The 20,172-nt window shown below is 42.8% G+C and overlaps 1 protein-coding gene across 1 annotated transcript in view; it reads left to right on the forward strand.

Moving 5' to 3' along the window:
- Window positions 1–20,172, forward strand: part of prex2 (phosphatidylinositol-3,4,5-trisphosphate-dependent Rac exchange factor 2) — a 155,553-nt gene that overhangs the window by 21,609 nt on the left and 113,772 nt on the right. Inside the window, exons 2-6 of the mRNA XM_056248832.1 lie at window positions 11,000–11,071; window positions 12,745–12,867; window positions 13,542–13,646; window positions 15,088–15,189; window positions 17,379–17,540. Of these exons, the coding sequence (XP_056104807.1) occupies window positions 11,000–11,071; window positions 12,745–12,867; window positions 13,542–13,646; window positions 15,088–15,189; window positions 17,379–17,540 (564 nt within the window). The remainder of the gene's footprint in view (window positions 1–10,999; window positions 11,072–12,744; window positions 12,868–13,541; window positions 13,647–15,087; window positions 15,190–17,378; window positions 17,541–20,172) is intronic.

The following is a 20,172-nucleotide window of genomic DNA, read 5'->3' on the forward strand; positions in this document are numbered from 1 at the left end:
GCGCTTAGAGAACATGTCATCCTCTTTTCGTCTTCAGGGACTGTTTCACTGACACTGTGAGTAAAACGAAACTATGGCAAACAAGGGAAGTGTGCCGACCCGTGTGAGAGGTTTCTCACACCTGCTGGCACTTACTACCTTTGTGGCTTTGTCTGGGTGAAGAGCACGCGCGCTCGGTTCTCGAGGGGATAGAGTGCGCCGATCGTTTTTCTCAATGAGAACGCTCCGTTCTCGTCTGTCTTTTTTCTCGAGGGAAGATTGACAGTCATCTTTGCTTCGCGGTTCGGGTCCCGCTCGTGCCGAGGCCGAGAGGAGACTAAGATCGCGGGGATCTCAGAGGGAGCTTTTTGATGAGTTTGAGAGAGGAGTGAATCTCTCAAACCCGTCGGCGGGTGACGAGAACGGACTGTTGGGCGGGGAGGTGCCCTCTCACGCATCCTCTGGTCCAACAGTCAGTGCTCTACTGAAAGCGCCCACCAGGCTTGAGTATTGCCATGGCAGCGCGTCAGAGGAGAACCGCTAGAAAAAAAAAAGAAAAAAAAACTCTTGATGAGCGCTTTCTCTCTGGCCACACCCTACCAGACACCATTAACAGAGTAGTTGGCAATACGTGCCTCCTCCAGTTAAAACGAACGTAGACAGGCTGTAATTAACGGCCTTTGTTCCCCTCCTGGATAGGAATCGGTTTCCCTTACGGTGTGGTGAGATTGCTATAGGGACCTTTTCACTGAGATTCGGGTAGCCCAGATCTAGGTCTCCTCTCATGCGAGAGTCATCATGCTGAGACCTCTGGCCCTGGACCTCCTCGGGCTCTGAGCTGGATTTGTTTCCAAAAAAAAAAAAAAAAAAAAATATATATATATATATAGCTAATAAAAAAGACTAGTTTAAGACCACTTGGGTGCGAGTATGGCAGGCCTCCTCTTCTTAGAGTCTTTCCGCTAGGCCCCTGCTCCCCATAACCCTGTGGAGGCAGTCTCTGAATTTGAGACAGTGGTCAAGTCGCTCCTCTAGAGTAGGATGACGTAGTACTCCCCTAGTTAGCAGGGTGTTTCTTAGAGTGCTTAGTAACGAGCTAGCTCTCCTAACTATATGTATCAGGCCTCCTCTCCTTTGAGAGTCATCCTGCTGAGGTCTCCATACGTACAGTTAGACTGTGTTTATAGCATGTGTCAGGCCTCCTCTCCTTTCGAAAGTCATCCTGCTGAGGCCTCAATGATAACAGCATTTTAGGTGAAGCTTGAGAAGTGGCCCCTCTCTTACCCCTTTTCCACCAGCAAGAACCAGGTGCTAGTTCAGAGCTAGTGCTATTGCCGGTTCGGAGTTGGTTCGACTGACGAGCTTTCTAAGAACCGGTTTGCCTTTCCACAGGCCAGAGAGCCACCACAGAGCCAGGTCTTACGTCACTGTATACATCTCATGTTGCCCAGCAACGCTAGCGCGGCAGCGCCACACACAAACACACTAGGCTTGTTCGAGATGCATCGGCTTCTCGCAGACAGATTGGCGCATGACATCAAATCACTGTAAAAGCGATCGAAAAGCACAAGGAGTCGTATGCTCTCCACACACTCCCGCAGCTCTGATTGGTCCGCGCTGCTCCGATGCATCTCGAACAAGCCTTCTATCAACAATGGCGGTTGTTGCGTTACTATTGATGCTCATGGCTTTGCGAACCTAACGTACATCGCCATCCAAACACGGCGAATACAAAGCGTTCGTGCAGCTTACCGTAACTTGCATAAACGGAGATTACAATCGAGCTGCTTTTAGCTCGATTAGCTGCCATTTAAAAAATGGCGGTCACAAGTTTCTGTTCGTCTTGTTGGTCATGGTAACCCCGCCCCCAGTCGCTGACGTAAGTGGTTCTTACTTCTAGACCAGCAATGATTTGGTGCTACTTAAGAACCACTTTTACTGGTTCGGAGCTGGTGCTTTGGTGGTCGAAAAACAAAGAACCGATTTGAAACTAGGCTCTGGCTCCGAACCAGCACCAGCTCTGCCTTGGTGGAAAAGGGGTATCTCTCTGAGGAGGTGCTTTAGGCCCTTCGCTCCCTGAGCTCTGATGATCGTCGAGCAGCTCTCCTAAATATGTGTCAGGCCTCCTCTCCTTAGAGAGTCATCCTGCTGAGGCTTTCATATATACGGTTTGCTGTTTTTTGTTTCATAGCATGTGTCAGGCCTCCTCTCCTTCAAGAGTCATCCTGCTGAGGCTTCCATGCATACAGACGTTGCAGGTGGAGTTTGAGAAGTGGCCCCTCCCTCTCTGAGGAGGTGCCTCAGGCCCTCCGCCCTGAGCTCTGATTGTGGTCGAGCTAGCTCTCCTAATTATGTGTCAGGCCTCCTCTTCTTCGAGAGTCATCCTGCTGAAGCCTCCATATATACTGCTTGGTAGAGCATGGAAGGGGTTCTTCCTCATTTCTTGAGTAGTTGTTAGACCCCTCGCTCCCTGAGCTGTGGTGGTAGTCGAGCTCTCTCTTAACTTCTTTTACAGGTAGAGCTTGAGAAGTGGCCCCTTCCTCTCTGAGGAGGTGCTTTAGGCCCTTAGCTCCCTGAGCTCCGATGATCGTCGAGCTAGCTCTCCTAAATATATGCATCAGACTTCCTCTCCGAGAGTCATCCGGTTGAGGCCTCCATATATACAGTTCGGTAGAGCGTGGAGGGAGAGCACCTAGGCCCCCTCGCTCCCTGAGCGCTGTAGCGGTACTCTAGCATGTGTCAGGCCTCCTCTCCTTCGAGAGTCATCCTGCTGAGGCTTCAATGCAAACAGCATTCCAGGTGGAGCTTGAGAAGTGGCCCCTCTCTATCTGAGGAGGTGCTTTAGCTCTGATGAGCTCTGATGATCGTCGAGCTAGCTCTCCTAAAATATGTGTCAGGCCTCCTCTCCTTTGAGTCATCCTGCTGAGGCCTCCATATATACAGTTTGGCTGTGTTGATCTGTTCTATAGTATGTGTCAGGCCTCCTCTCCTTCGAGAGTCATCCTGCTGAGGCCTCCATGCAAACAAGCTTTGCAGGTAGTAGGAAAAGGGCCATATCACTAACAGAGTTGTTTAGGCCCCTCACTGCCTGAGTTCTGCATCATGAACTTTATTCACCCTATGAGGAAAAGCTCTAGACCACAGTGGTGTAAGTGTGGCAGGCCTCCTCTAATCTCAGAGTCATCCTGCTGAGGCCTCCGCTTCCCATAGCACCGTGAAGGAGCTATCGTCTCTGGCTAGAGACTGTGATTGAGTAATGTAAACCCAGTAAAGGTTGTTGGCTTCAGCGTTAAGGATGATAGCCTCCCTGGTGTGGGGGTTGACACTGTCCCCCCAAAAGTAGCAGGCTAGGGCCCATAGGTTCCGGGCTATACTCCTTTAAAGGGACCCCCCTCTGAAGGTTGGGCTGTGGTTCCCATGCCCTCAAGCTGGCAAGCCCTCTGTGTGATTCACAGAGTTCCCCTCGCTTAGCATGGAGCTCGGGCAGTGGCCGTAGGGAGTAGTGCTACAGTTAGCCTGACGTCTAAGCAGTAAGGGGCTTTAACTTTGAGTTAATGTGTTTTTGCTTGTAGCCATAGTTGCTGAAGCATCCCCTCAGAATGGCAGCGTGGGTATCTCGTTCCCCATAGCGCTTGACGCAGTTCAAAAGGGAACGTCTCAGGTTACGACTGTAACCTATGTTCCCTGAGAACAGGGAACGAGACACTGCGTCTTGTCGCCATGCCTCCGGTCTGCTTTTACAGTGCCTTCAGACGAAGAAGTGGATGACATGTTCTCTAGGCGCTCCTCTTATACTTCCTGGTCGCACTAGAGCATGACGTCATGGCTGACGCCGGCCAATAGGATTGTCGTGATTCTACAGTGTTTCAGCCATCAGTCACGCTGAGGGGTTCCCCATAGCGCTGGACGCAGTGTCTCGTTCCCTGTTCTCAGGGAACATAGGTTACAGTCGTAACCTGAGACGTTTTTTTTGTCCATACAGTGAAAATGTATGTTCTTTTTCAAATTTTCTCTTTAAAAGTCCATTGTGAGTCCACAAGGTTAATAAGACCAGCTTCTAATTGTGAAGTATAGTCAGATGTGTAACATTTCGTAAATATCCCATCTGGTCCTGGAAAACGGCTCTGAACAGGTTCTGCATGAACATCAAGTTTTTTTTCACCTGCATTTTATTTCAGTTCACTGGTTCATCTTCTTAAAATCTACTTTGAGATCTTGACAAGTTATATTGACAAAACAAGTTTTTCTCCCTTTTTCAAAATTTCCCAAATAAATATATTTTATACAAAATTAATAATTGCATTTTATGATCAAACTCACCGACAGAGGGATTTCAAGAAACAAAGCTAGACAAGGAACAAAGGAATATGAGGGCTATAAATAAACACATGGACTAATCACATAACACCTGAGAGTAATCAAACAATGAGCCAATGACCAAATAGAACAGAGAAACACATTTCTAGAATAAACCAATAGGCTTGTTCGACTTGAAGCGGCGCTGCACAGACCGATCGGTGTATGACATCAAAGTACAGCAAGAGCGATTAGAGAGCAGACGGTTCAGTATGCTTTTGCATCGCTCTCGTGGTACTTTGATGTCATACACCGATGGCCGATCGGCCAATCGATAAACATTTAAATAGTCAGTTCATTGTTTGCTGTAAGCTAGTCCTGCAGCTCTGAAACTATCCACCTCCCCCAGCTCCACCTGCCTAGTTTCGCTATGTTCTATGCTATGCTATATTTATGTATGTTCTGTTTATACAGAAGTAGCATATATTACATGCTTACAACAGCGTGTCTGTGTATCTATTGGCAGTAGCAAGCCCATACTTCCATATTTAGCAGCATCAGCTATAATCAACAGCAGCAGCGTATCAGATCTAGTCTGTCAAGACCAAATATGCCTAGATTAACATTGCCATATTCAACAACTATTCCGAGAATTGTCATTTTATATATATATAATATATATATATGAGGCAAATGGTGGTCACACCAGATACTGCACATTTTAGAGTGGCCTTTTATTGTGGCCAGCCTAAGGCACACCTGTGCAATAGTCATGCTGTCTAATTAGCATCCTGATATGCCACATTTGTGAGGTGGATGGATTATCTCGGCAAAGGAGAAGTGCTCACTAACACAGATTTAGACAGATTTGTGAACAATATTTGAGAGAAATAGGCCTTTTGTGTACATAGAAAAAGTCTTAGATCTTTGAGTTCAGCTCATGAAAAAGAGGGTGTTTTGCAAAAACAAAATTGTTGCATTTATTATTTTGTTCAGTGTATATGTATATAGCAATTGCTGTGGAAATTGGTCTAGGATTGAAATGTAAGAATTGTGCAAGCTGCCTAACCTCAGTTATACCAGGCACTCATCCCAGTGGGACGAAATTCTGTTCTAAAGCTCAGATGACATGAAACCGTATGCAAATGTAAACTGAAGTTACATGCAATTAGCACAGCCCAGCAGCCCCATCAAGCCAATACAAGGTGCTGTTCGCTGACACTCCACACGCATGTTCATTTCACTTGCTAATCATAGCATGGAGCACAACTCCAGAAACATAATCAGCACCAAGACTTTAGCTGCGCAGCCGAGCCGCAATCAAGAGCCCGGTTTGATTACCTCCTTCCTTATTCCTTTGGATTTTCATTTAGAGAGAGTTCTGGAACTGTTTAATTTCATTTGATGAAATATATAAGTGGTTAGTTCTCGGCCTTGTAATCAGCACATACAGTTTGCATGTGATTATCATGCCGGTTGAGAGCATCTCTTTGGATATTTGACCCACTCACTCTGCAGTGTGGACTAGCTGTTTATAGCACAGTCATTTAGACCGATATCATAACAGGAAATGCCTACTTTTCTGTACTGTCATTAATAGTTAACATTTTCAGTGAAATAGCCCTTCTTAAATCTCTTCATCCATATTTTGGCCTGGTTTCACAGACAGGGCTTATATTAAGCCAGGCATAGGCCTTAGTTAAATTAATTTGCTTTTATAAACATGCCTTAGAAAAAACATTACTGGTGTTAATCTTCAGACAAAACAATGGCAGTGACATATTTTTAGATATTATGTCAGTGCAAGTTGCTTTCAGTTAAAACAGCTCAAACAAGCATTTTGGTCTGAGACTATAGGCTTAAGCCTTGTCCGTGAAACCAGGGGTATAACTTATAAATTAAAAACTTAAAACTTATTCTTCATTTAACTTATTAGCACCAACTAGATGCTTCACTCATTTCTCTGCCTAGAAAATATACATCACAGGAAAGGGTTTGCTTTTATTGTGGCAGTGCTATGGTACTGTTACATGTGTGTCCTGTGTTTCCCCCGTTCTTTGTGTATTTGGTTCAGTCCTGTTTCCAGTTTCCCGCTCCTCGTTAGTGTTTAGTTTATTCACCTGTGTCTAGTTCATTTGCCCCAGCTGTGCCTTGTTTCCCTAATCTGTTCTCTGTCTATGTAAACCCTGTGTTCTCCCTCACTCCTTGTCGGTTCTCGTTTATGTAACGTTTGTGTATGGTGTGTTGCTGTTTCCCGTGATCCTTGTTTTGTTTGAGTAAATTATATTTGAATTGGACCTGTTGACTGCTGCCTCTTCCTCTGCCTGCACCACACCCGTAACAGAAGAACCGACCAAGAAAAAGAAAAGAGAATGGATTTTGCAGCAGTAGAGATTCTGCTTCTCTCCCAGGAGGATCTGTCCCTCGAGGCCCACACACTGAGGTATTTGAACTTAGTACCATATGTTCATTATGATGACACCAGCCTCAGTGTGTTCTTCCGGGCAGGTCTCAATGCTGAGACCAAGGCACGCCTGCCCGGAGATGGGCCTCGGGGGAACTTTGTGAAGTATGTGCAGTGGGTGTTGAAGCATAATCGTGAGTCTCATCCTGCTGAGACTTGTTCACCGCTGGTCCTGTCCAGCATAGATCCAGAGCTTCCACCACTGATCCCGTCCAGCCCAGAGCAGCCTTCGCCGCTGGTTCCATCCAGCACCAGGCCCTCTACACCGCTGGTTCCGTCCAGCACCAAGCCCTCTTCGCTGCTGGTTCCGTCCAGCACCAAGCCCTCTTCGCTGCTGGTTCCGTCCAGCACCAGGCCCTCTTCACCGCTGGTTCTGTCCAGCACCAAGCCCTCTTCACCGCTGGTTCTGTCCAGCACCAAGCCCTCTTCGCTGCTGGTTCCGTCCAGCCCAGCCAAGCCCTCACCGCTGGTTCCATCCAGCCCAGCCAAGCCTGCACCACTGGTTCCGTCCAGTCCAGCCGACCTTTCACCACTGGTTCCGTCCAGCCAAACCCTCGCCACTGGTTCCGTCCAGTCCAGCCAAGCCCTCGCCGCTGGTTCCGTCCAGCCCAGCCAATCCCTCGCCGCTGGTTCCGTCCAGCCCAGCCAAGCCTGCACCGCTGGTTCTGTCCAGCCAATCCGAGCCAGAGCCCGCTGATCCTGCGCCGGAGCCCGCTGATCCTGCGCTGGAGCCCATTCATGCTGCACTTGAGTCTGCTCTGGAAGACACAGCGCTCATTGTGGTGTCCGTGGCTGTTTTGTGTGTGTGGGCAGCACACACATCAACTACAGCCCATGAACCCAGCCCAGAGCTTCCCTGCAGCCCTGCAGAGCCTGAGCCCGTCGCCTGCCCGCCAGAGCCTGAGCCCGTCGCCTGCCCGCCAGAGCCTGAGCCCGTCGCCTGCCCGCCAGAGCCTGAGCCCGTCGCCTGCCCGCCAGAGCCTGAGCCCGTCGCCTGCCCGCCAGAGCCTGAGCTTCAAGCCAGCCCTACAGAGCCTTCTCTACTGGTCCCATCCAGCCCTCCCAAGCCTGACCTGATCCACGTCCCGTCTGCCCACCCAGAGACTGTCCACGTCCCAGAGCCTGTCCCAGAGCCTGTGATTCCCCCCAAGAAAGTTTTGGGGGGGGGGATATAGGCCACCTGAAGGTGCGTGTCCACCATGGCCACCTGAAGTGGCCTCTCCACCCTGGCCACCTGAAGTGGCCTCTCCACCCTGGCCACCTGAAGTGGCCTCTCCACCCTGGCCACCTGAAGTGGCCTCTCCACCCTGGCCACCTGAAGTGGCCTATCCACCCTGGCCACCTGAAGTGGCATCTCCACCCTGGCCACCTGAAGTGGCCTCTCCACCCTGGCCACCTGAAGTGGCCTCTCCACCCTGGCCACCTGAAGTGGCCTCTCCACCCTGGCCACCTGAAGTGGCCTCTCCACCCTGGCCACCTGAAGTGGCCTCTCCACCCTGGCCACCTGAAGTGGCCTCTCCACCCTGGCCGCCCGAGGGAAAGTCTCCACCCTGGCCGCCCGAGGGAAAGTCTCCACCCTGGCCGCCCGAGGGAAAGTCTCCACCCTGGCCGCCCGAGGGAAAGTCTCCGCCCTGGCCTCCTGCACATCCTGCTCCGCCCTGGCCTCTTGCACATCCTGCTCCGCCCTGGCCTCCTGCACGTCCTGCTCCGCCCTGGAGGCTTCCTGCTCAGGGTAGGCCACGCCCTCGTCAGCCTCCAGGGCGCCCGCCCCCCCACCCCTTTTGAAGTTATACGGCGCGAGGACGCGCCTTTTTGGAGGGGGCGTTATGTTACATGTGTGTCCTGTGTTTCCCCCGTTCTTTGTGTATTTGGTTCAGTCCTGTTTCCAGTTTCCCGCTCCTCGTTAGTGTTTAGTTTATTCACCTGTGTCTAGTTCATTTGCCCCAGCTGTGCCTTGTTTCCCTAATCTGTTCTCTGTCTATGTAAACCCTGTGTTCTCCCTCACTCCTTGTCGGTTCTCGTTTATGTAACGTTTGTGTATGGTGTGTTGCTGTTTCCCGTGATCCTTGTTTTGTTTGAGTAAATTATATTTGAATTGGACCTGTTGACTGCTGCCTCTTCCTCTGCCTGCACCACACCCGTAACAGGTACAGTGTGAGAATCAGACAGTAATATCATGGTACTTTTATATTATTATAGCATTTTGACAATATATATTTTTATTTATGTATGTTTTTGCTTTGAAATTGCAATATAATATGCAATTGTTTTTTTTTAACGTAAAGTATTCAATGTTTAATGCAAGAAAAAAGATATATCAGATAATTGGTTAAAACAAATTAGTTTTTCATCAAATGAACTCAAGAAAGAATGAAATATAATATTTTTAATTTCCACTATCATTTGGAATCAGTAAGTAAAAAAAAAAATCTTAAACTTTTATTCAGCAGGGATGTATATAAATTGATCAAAAGTGACAGTAAAGATGAAAGTGTAAAAAAAAAGAAGTGAAAATGACATGTTATGGTAACCCATACTCTGAATTTTTCCTCTGCATTTAACCCATCCAAGTTAGTGCACACAAATTAGGAGTAGTGAATAGTAAACACACACACTGTAAACCGTGAACACACACCCGGAGCAGTGGGCAGCCATTTTTTCTGTGGTGCCTGGGGAGCGATTGGGGGTTAGGTGTCTTGCTCAAGGGCACCTCAGTTGTGGGTAAAGAGAGTGGAAGAGAGATCTGTTCATTCACTCCCCCACCTACATTTCCTTCCGGTACTGAGACTCAAACCTGAGACCTTTGGGTTATAAGTCCGACTCTTAGGCCACGACTGCCCCACAAATGTTTTTTTTTTTTTTTAATAGCAAAATAGCTTTTTAAATAAATGCTGTTCTTTTGACTTTATTCATTAAAGAATCCTGAAAAAAAAAAAACTTATGACGGTTTCCTTATTTTAAATTGTAATACTATTTCACAATATTACTGCTTTTATTGTATTTTTGATCAAATAAATGCAGCCTTAGTGAGCATACGAGTCTACTTTAAACACTGTACCAAACTCAAACTTTTGATTGATAATGTACGTGTACCAATTCAATAAACAGAAATATTGACCTATTTACCTGTATTTTTATTTGGGAAAGCACAGGAACAGTGCCACCTGGACGTTTGTGAACACTTTTGAGTAATGACTCAGATCACAATTTGAAATCAATTCAATTAAACAGTTTAAACTGATTCACAAAAATCAATCTTACCAACTCAGCACAATTTTCTTATAGCTCTCATACTTGTAATTTGTGAGATAAAGAAATGCTGTGAGAATAGTCTAATCACATTCTTTTGAAAAATCATTGGCAATGTTTCTTCATTTTATATCACCAGCAAAAAATCATTAATAATATATCTGAATTGTTTTTAAAAACATTGGGAAGTGTATTATCTGAAACCTTTAGAGTCTAAGCAATTCAACAGTGTTGAATCCATGATGCAAGATGTTCTTTCGGTCTTTGTTTGAACACGTACCATAGCATGCATATTAAACAAACCAAATATTTCTGAATGAGTTTCTGAAAGCCTTTGCCTCGCTCTTATTAACAAATCAACAAGATGTACAACCATGAAGATACCACGCTTTATTTAGCTAGCTTTGAGATGTTTATAATCCAGACATGACAGCCCAATTATCTCAGGTTGTTTTATAATTGAAAAATCAAGTGTGTCAGATTCAGATAAGATGTGAATAGTGTCGTTTTTATTGAAATGATTCTCCCCATCAGCATTCCAAATAGAGATCTTACTCTGTGATTGGATTTATTTGTGTTTACTGAAATTTCCGTCATGTAAAATGACTTGTGGACACAGCTATTCATCAAACCTCAGTGCCTGATATTTACTGTATTCATTATTTCTGTCTCTTGGCAAATGCAGTCACTCTTCCTTCCTGTTGTTTTTATCTCAAGTCCTGTTTTGTCAGACCCCCAGTATTGTGGCATCTTTCCCCTTCTCCTTGGGAAGGTTGTAAATTGCATTTGTTAGGTATTCCCTGCTGTCCGTGATCCGGAGGAGAAATTGGATTTCATGTTGGATCGTTAGTGTTGGCTGTGGTTTTCTGTAGTTTGAGTTGGTCAAGGTCCCTCAATCCAGCTTGCTGCAATTGGATATTCAACTCAGTCTTTCTCAGATGGATGAGCATGCAAAGGAGAAAGACATTTTGCTGACTATTTACATTCTCCTCTTTCCTGTGTTCCCAACAGGTACTTCTTCATCGCCTCAATCAGTATGCTGTGTCTAAAATTGATAAGAATATCACAGAGGAGACTGTTAAGGTGAGTTTTGGACACACGATTGGGTTTTAGGGGCATATTCAAGCCTCAAAATGAATATTTATTACATGAATAATGAAAATGGGTAATTTACCTACTTATATGTCATTCCATGACATGCCGGTTGACTTTTTTTAATTCCATGAAATACAAAAAGAGATATTTAGTAATATGCCCAGGCTGCAGTTTTTCGTTCCATGAACTCAAATGAGCTTCAAAAATGACAAACAATTCATTTTTGGCAATTGAAATAAAAGTCAAGTCAAGTCAAGTCACATTTATTTATATAGCGCTTTTCACAATACAGATTGCATCAAAGCAGCTTCACAGTGATAACATGAAAGTTTTTTTCTTTTGAAAAAACTTTTCAAATGAACTTTCTCATGAAAGACTTTTTTATTTGAAAAAGTCAAATAAAATATAAATATTAGATAAGATTGGATGTCACATTTTCCCCTCTGTTTATGTTCATGGACTCTTATTTTGAAATGTATTTCTATTTCATTGTTTCTGGTTTCATTTCTCTTGCGTTCATTCTGTGCCATGGTCCCTAATTTGTTTGCTCCCTAGTTACTAATTACCCTCACCTGTGCCTTTGTTATCCCTTTACCCCTGTGATTCAGTTGTCATTTGTGGGTCATTGTCTTCACATGTCTTTTTATGTCTGTGAAGCTGTTGTGTTTGGTGTTCCTCTTCGTTTTTGGATCATCTTCTTTGTTTATTTAATAAAATTACTGCTTGCAAATAGATCCTTGCCTATTCTAACTCTCCTCTGGACCGAACCGTGGCAATATATGTGTAGAGTGCTAATTCAATAAATAAAAGCTATGATTCAATAAAAGCTAATTCAAATTATTAATTAAAACTAAAATATTATACAAGTAGGCTGATTGTAAATAACACTGCATAAAACATTTGCACTATATTTTAAGTCATACAATAGTTTTGTGTGAGGAACAGACCATAGTTTAAGTTGTAGGTTGCCGTAGTTCTGAGGTACGACATCAGTGTTAAACGTCATTGTTCTCTCATCACTCGTGATGAGTCATGATGTGCCAGACATGAGGGTGAGTAAACTGACATATTTATGATTTGCTAAATTTGAACTATTTCTTTAAACAATACATTTTCAGCCTGGTTGGTGGTGCGTGACAGTAAACTTTCTGCATTCTCAGATGGCAATTCTGCTGAGTGAAAGTGAGTGCTTGAATACTCAGTCATGTAAACAGGCTCAGGCTGCTGTTTGCATGTTTTAGAGCATGTCTGAACATACAGTACCTGTTTGAGGATGTGTGTGCGATACTCACTGAACAGGGGTCATTCAGAGGTCAGTTATTGAATATATGAACTATACAGCAACACACTGCTGGCTCGTCTTCATATACAGTGGTTTATAAATACTTAAGAGACATTTAAAGTTGTCTTAATGTGATTAGGTATAATTAGGTATAAAATATCAAGACAAAATGTTTTGTGCTGCATTTCTTAGTTTGATATCTAATCTATATATATATATATATATATATATATATATATATATATTTAAAGAGAGTACCATGCACTGTTACAGCCACTTCCTTTCCTTTTTTTAAGTGCATTGTTGGGTTTCCAGATCCAGACAATGTCCCTTTGACTCCCTCAGTCAAAGTCAATGTTTCCATGCGTTCACCCCACAGGTGCTGTTTTCTAACCTGGAAGAGATCCTGTCTGTGCACAGGGACTTCCTGTCCATGGTCGAAGAGCTTCTGCAGCCTGACCCCAACGCGTATCATGAAGTGGGCCGCTGCTTCCTGCACTTTGTGAGTCTCTGTCTACCACTCTCTCTTTTTCTCACCGTATTACACGCATCCCTGCAGAAAAAAACTCCCACTTGGTTTAATCTTGTCTTAGCTGGTTTAAGCTGGTCTCCAAGCCTGACCAGCTGGAAAGTGCCCAAAACTCATTTAAAACCAGCCAACAGACCAGCCTGAGACAATCAAACCAGCCTAGGCTGCTTAAAGAGATTGTTTTCTACTATAGGATACTGTCTATATATATAAGACACCCAGCGTATTTATATTATATAATAGATAAACTGAAATTGAAAACTTTTACTATAGATAGATAGATAGATAGATAGATAGATAGATAGATAGATAGATAGATAGATAGAACTTTTTTTTTTGAACAACGAAAGTATAAATAACTGGGACTTCACCTTTGCCTTCCTGTGTCATTGAGAATTACTTGCATATTTGAGTTAAAAAGTTGGATTTATAGGTTTATAGTAGGAAGAGCAATGCAGGGTTTTTGTTTGAGTGAGAAGCTGTTTTGGGATGGAGGCATTACTTTGTTGCGCTGGTATTCGATCCCTCAGTCTTCCGTCTGCCCCTAGGCAAAACCTCAGAGACGCTGGATTTCTGAAGGGCATGAGGAGTGAAATCTCAGAATAAGCTCTTAGTTTGTGTGTTTTTGTGTCTGTGTATCTCCTCAGAGAGGAAGGTTTCAGATTTACGACGAGTACTGTGGGAACCACGAGAAAGCCCAGAGGCTTCTTCTGGAGCTCAATAAGATCAGGACAGTACGCACACTTCTGCTGGTAAGACACTTGTTTATATATATATATATATATATATATATATATATTAAATATGGTTACACTTTATTTCAATAGTCCACTTTAGACATTATTCTAACTATAAGTAACCTGTCAACTAACTCTCATTAGAATATTAGTAGACTGTAGTGGACTGTTAGGGTTCAGATAAAAGTATTTTAGAATAATATGGAATGTTTGTTTGGGGACCATCAAAATAAAGTGTTAGTAGATATTAAGTAGACAGTATAATTCAGTACTAATACTCTAATAACAGTTAGTGGACATAGTTGCAAAGTTACTTGTAGTTAGTAGAATGTCTAAAGTTGACCATCGAAATAAAGTGTTACCAAAATATGTATAAATGTGTTGCCATAGTTCTCACTCTGGAAGGTTAGACTAGGGTTTTCAGTACTTGATTTATAATGTTTAAAGATTATTTAATTTTATTTTACCACCATTGTTTAATTTTTTATCCTGAGTGCATGCAACTGTGCATGCCAAGTGTGCAAACCCTGTTTAGAAGTCTCTCTCTTTCACACACAAACACATTCACACTAGAAATGCTCATGATCCTAACCACTGTCAAACCTTTCTTCATTTGCATTAATACACATGATAAAAATTCATGTTTTTGTTGGACACATTCCTATGGCTGTCCCAGGACGGTGAGCTCATTAATGGTCTTTGTAATGGGCAGGACCGGGGCAAGGTCAGGTTTAACACTGAGGGGCCAGTGGCATGTGTGTGTAATACTATATCTTATGACCTCCTGCGATACATGGGAGCTCCTTGGAGAGTCTGACACGAATTAATTTCCTCTGGCCGAGCTGACAGGACTGTCCTTCAACTCTCTGTCTTTGTAATGTAATGCAAGAAAGCACTGACCCCCCTATAACACTAGAATACATACATTAAAAGACAAGCTGCTCACTTGAATTTTTGAAGCTTTATGTTATTTGTTATATCTTGTGGATTTTATATTTTAACATTTATTCCAGTGCAATTGATAGGCCTATATAGGCTTCTGTTGTAAGTGCATTACTGTAAAGATTGATGATTTTATTAAGGTAATGAAATTGTATTTAAAGTTCTTTATGCTCTTAATGGTTGTTTGCTATGTTTAAAAAAATAAGATAAATGAAGGTGTTAAGATAAAAAAACAAAAATATAAACTGATGATCTCAGCAGTAAAGGATATTGTTGGTAATCTATATGGTGGGATTGCGAGCGCTCTTAGATTTACTGCTTCCTAAGTCTTTGAACTCGTGCTGTGGTAGCTATACGGTCGTAATTGAATTTGATTTAATGGCAGTTTTATAGCCGTGACCTTGAGGGAAACGTGCCGTTCTATCATCCCTCTGAGACTCAAGTTCAAGTTTAGAGTGTTAGTAAAGACTGCACAGAGGATTTTCTGACTTCTTTTGCTTTTTTGTCTCTTAAGAACTGCATGTTGTTGGGCGGCAGGAAGAACACAGAGGTTCCTTTGGAGGGCTACCTGGTTGCACCCATCCAGAGGATCTGTAAATACCCATTACTCCTGAGAGTGAGTACAAATTATGTAACTATAGACATGTCAAACAATAGTATACTACACTGTAACATGACCTCATCATTTTGCATTAAATAATCAGTAATTAATTATCAGTTATATGTTAAAAGTTCTGATAATTTGACACACTTGAAATGAAAGGTCAACTTGAGCACATTGCATAGTGGTATACTGTATTCCATAAAAGTCAATAATTTGGGTTATTCTTTGTATGCAGAAAATTGCATATTGTGTGCTGCTGACTTCTGAAATAGTATGTGTAGTATGCTGTTTCAAACATGCCAGCATGTTCTACTGTGATATTGTGACCTTTTTAGCCCAAGACTGGTTGCCCACTGAAGCTAAGCAGGGCTGAGCCTGGTTAGTACCTGGATGGGAGACCTTCTGAGAAAACCAGGTTGCTGCTGGAACAGGTGTTAGTGAGGCCAGCAGGGGGCGCCCACCCTGTGGTCTGTGTGCGTCCTAACGCCCCAGTATAGTGACGGGGACACTATACTGTCAAAGAGCACCGTCCTTCGGATGAGACGTTAAACCGAGGTCCTGACTCTCTGTGGTCATTAAAAATCCCAGGATGTCTTTCGAAAGAGTAGGGGTGTAACCCCGGCATCCTGGCCAAATTTGCCCAGTGGCCTCTGTCCATCATGGCCTCCTAATCATCCCCATATATATATACACTGATTGGCTTCATCACTCTGTCTGCTCTCCACCAGTAAGCTGGTGTGTGGTGGGCGTTCTGGCGCACTCTGGCTGCCGTCGCATCATCCAAGTGGATGCTGCACATTGGTGGTGGTTGAGGAGATTCCCCCTTCCATGTGAAGCGCTTTGAGTGCCTAGAAAAGCGCTATATAAATGTAATGAATTAATTTTTACCTTGAATGGTACACCCAATTGCTTGAAAGTTTAATTTAACCAGTTTAATCAGTGTCTGAAACGATAAAGGATTCGGTCTCTAAACCCTTCCTTTCCTCGGGCCTACTCTGCTCTGATTGGTCAGATGGCCCAGTCTGTTGTGATTGGTTTACAGCTTACAGCGCGTGTTGGAAACAAAATACCCATTACTATATCTGAATTTCAGCTCTGGAGGCTTCCTTAGCAAGTCTATATACAGTGATACGAACAGTAATGATGCCGTCGGTTTTACCGTATCGATTCAAGCCTGATTCCTCATCCTTTTGAAGTGCATGGAAAGTGGATTTGCTTTCGCAGCACAAAAAACAGTGTCTTCTCAACTACATGTTGACTACACAAACCAAACTCATCCAGTCCTCAGCTACAACTGGTGTTTAAGAGCGGGTCAAATGTTTTTCGTGGGCAGCCAATGAAGACCATTGGCTGACATTATGCAAATTAGTTACAAACCTACATAAGTTTGTCCAGGAAGTAAGACTGGAATTACCGACGACTAATTTCATGCAGTTCATAGCCATATACTATGAACACCGGTCACCATAGACAATAACTCTATTTATAAAACTTTGCAGAACCTTTACAATCACAAAGAGCTGTATTACACACTGCATTCATGAAAGGGTAGGCTATATCCGACAAAAAAGCATAATAGTGGCACAAGTCAGAGTGTTACAAATTGTATTGTACATTTACATGGAAAATCAACAACAATTTTAAAAGCCATTATTTAGACTCTGAGGTTCATCTATTGCCAGGCTCATTGCTAATGTTTCATAGCTGTTCTTGAACCCAAAACACTGAAATTTAAATGGTTTACTGTAAACACCCACAAGCGCTAGTTCACATGATAAGACCGTAATTTCTAGCATAATTTCTTCACTGAGCTTCTCACAGTCAGTCACCCCGGCCCCTCTCAGTAAATACCAGCGATTGGCATCTGTGGTTACTTCGATATCTTAGACATGTAAATGTGAGCGACAGAATTAAACTGATGAGGCAGAACCCTTGAGTTTAGACTTGGTTTAGAGATTAGCATCTTCCCCAGCAGATCCTGTCTTGCAGTAGCAACATTATTGAACATACTACAAACACAAGTTTAGCCAGAATTCTTCAGAAAACATAACCACTAGCTTTGATTATTCCATCAGTGTTAAGCTTTGTTTCAAAGTTAAGTTCACTTCATAATGTTCCATGATATGGTTGTGTTTTGTTGTAATTATACCACTTTACATTTTATGTAATGCTTAATGTTTGTGTTTTCTGTGGATGTTTAGGAGTTGCTGAAAAGAACCCCAAAGAAACACAATGACTACTTGATGGTGCAAGAGTCGCTGCAGGTGATGAAGGCCGTTTGCTCCAGTATCAATGAGGCCAAAAGGCAGATGGAGAAACTGGAGGTGCTGGAAGAGTGGCAGTCTCATATTGAGGGCTGGGAGGTACACACACACACACACACACACACACACACAAACAGTCACGCAGTGGCGGCTGGTGGGTTTTAAAATAGAGGAGGCACACAAAATTTTAGTGGGCGGATTTTTTTAACTGCTTTAAAATGTTTTTTTTGTGTCACACACATCAACACAATATAAATATAAGTTCACACACCTAGTTATATAGCCTATCACTTGATGTCCGTGTTAATAGAGCGCTTTCTGGCGTTTAGTGAAGCTGATTGCTGTAGCCTATATCCAACTTAGGCATGGGGTCTTCCTCCATTTTTTATTTGTAGTGTTGTTTGAATGGTAGTTTAGTAAATTTGTTTGATCAAATATTCAATATCTCTACTCTCAGTAGTTACATCAGCGGTAGCAGTTCAAACTAATATCTCGTAATTTACGTCTCGTCGATGATTGGTTGATATACCAAGGGAGGCTAGCCTCCTCTGCCATGTTACTTTTCTCAACACTCCTAATCGCTGAAATGAAATACTCTATAGTGATTGGCTTTTGTTTCGTTTTTTACCAACGGAGGCACAAGTCTCCGGCTATGGAATTGCCTCCCCCTCCCTTTCTCTGTCCCCTCAAACTCGCGTTTCACACATTCGGCACATCCGGGACATTCAGGGAAGCGGTGGTTACACTCACAGTGGTGAAATTACAAACAAGAAATACACATTCTGAGACATAAAATGAATAACTTGGAATTTTATTAATTTTATTATCTGCCATTTTCACCTCAAAATGTTGGGCAAGCTGTGTCTCCCTTGCCTCCCCTGACGAGCCACTGCACTCATGTTGGGTTTCCATGTTTTATGGGGTCTTTCCATAAATGTAATAGTTTTTATATTCTATCCCCCCTACACTAACCCTACCCCTAAACCTACCCATCACACAAAACCTTCTGCTATTTTAGATTTTCAAAAAAGATAATTCTGTATGATTTATAAGCTTGTTTCCTCATGGGGACCAAAAAAAAAAAAATCCCCACAATGTCAAAATTTGGACATTTTGTCTCCCGTTGAACTCTATTGGTGCTTACTAAGACAAATTAGGGATTTGAACAAACCCTTAACCCTAAAGTATTAGGGTTCGGCATGTAACATCCTGCAAGGTTTGAGTTTTGGACAAGAAAGATACCTTACAGCTTGTGGCTTGTTGAGGAGACATGCGGTTTAAATTTTCAAACTTATGATTTCCCTTGATGGACACTGAAATGTTCAAAAATCCCATTGATTTGCTCTGTATACTTTTAAACAGTAGTGTAAACTCCTTCACCTGAGTTAGTTTGACGTCAGAAGATACAGTGAGAGGCGCCATCACTAACCCCCAAAACTCCATTCTTGTCAGTGATTTTGATGTAAACGATTGAAACCCTAAAATCGTAAGTCCTAATTGAACTTCATGCTTTTGTTCGTCTTTTCTTTCAGCCTCTGTACAACCTCTCCCTCCACCGACCAGCTCAGATGAGTGCTCTTTAGACCATGCCAGCACTGTCTCTTTGCATCAATGCCTTTAATTAGACCCACTTTATACGGTAGCGGCCGCTTGACCATAGCACGAGATTAACTCTGCCATTATTCATATTCAGATGGCTGATTAGAGCTGAAATACTTTCACAAGTGCTCTATAAACTAACCACAAACTACATCCAACATGCAGACTTGTTCCACCCCCCATCACATCATTTTGCATGCAACACGTGACCCATCAAATAACCAGCAGGTATCGTCGAATGCAGTTCGAAACTCATTTATCCTCCAGACTTCCCCCTTAATAACGTGTGACTGGGCATGCGGCTGCCGGCCAAGGGTAACAATAGCAGTGATTGTGTGGGCAGTGTGGGTTCTGTGCTTGGGCTTTATGTAACAGACCCGTCCAGTGAGGTTTTAAGTGAACGGGGAGCTTGGTGTTTTTGGAGAAAGATAGAAAGAGGTGAAATAAAAGACACAGACATGGTGAACTCACACTGATTAGGATGTACAAGTTGACGAGGACATGAATTAATTCAGACAATAGAATGACTACAGGGATAAAATGAAAAAGGAAAACACCCGTATAACTTTTCTCTTCCGTAGAAGACAAAATGAGAAGTTTAGCAGAATGTTTACATTAATAATTTATATTATTATATATATATATTTAAATATACACTACAATTTATTCAGAAAGAATGCATAAAATTGATAAGTGACAGACTTAAAAATTAAGAATTTGACACTGTTACAAAAGGTTTCTGAACTTTTTAATCAAAGAATCCTAAAAAAAAAAAAAGTATTAGGGATTCTACAAAAATATTTAGCAGCGCAACTGTTTTCATCATTGATAATAATTTTTTCAAAAGTTTCTTGAGGACCAAATCTGCATATTATAATGATTTCTGAAGGATCATGTGAAAATTCAGCTTTGGCCTCATAGGAATAGCTTGAATTTTAAATATAATGAAAACAGCTTCAAATATTTAAAATTGTAATAATATTTCACAGCATTACTGTTTTTAATTCATTTTTGATCAAATATATGTATCCTGGTTACGTCTACAAAAAAGTAAAAAATCTTACTGACCCAAAACTTTAGCATTTTTGCTTATTAGTCTGTGTTGCATATGCACATATTCAAATCTATCATG

Source organism: Rhinichthys klamathensis, unplaced genomic scaffold (genome assembly GCF_029890125.1).
Source record: "Rhinichthys klamathensis goyatoka isolate OS25496 unplaced genomic scaffold, OSU_Roscu_1.1 h1tg000059l_1, whole genome shotgun sequence".
In the NCBI taxonomy this organism is placed as follows: domain Eukaryota; kingdom Metazoa; phylum Chordata; class Actinopteri; order Cypriniformes; family Leuciscidae; genus Rhinichthys; species Rhinichthys klamathensis.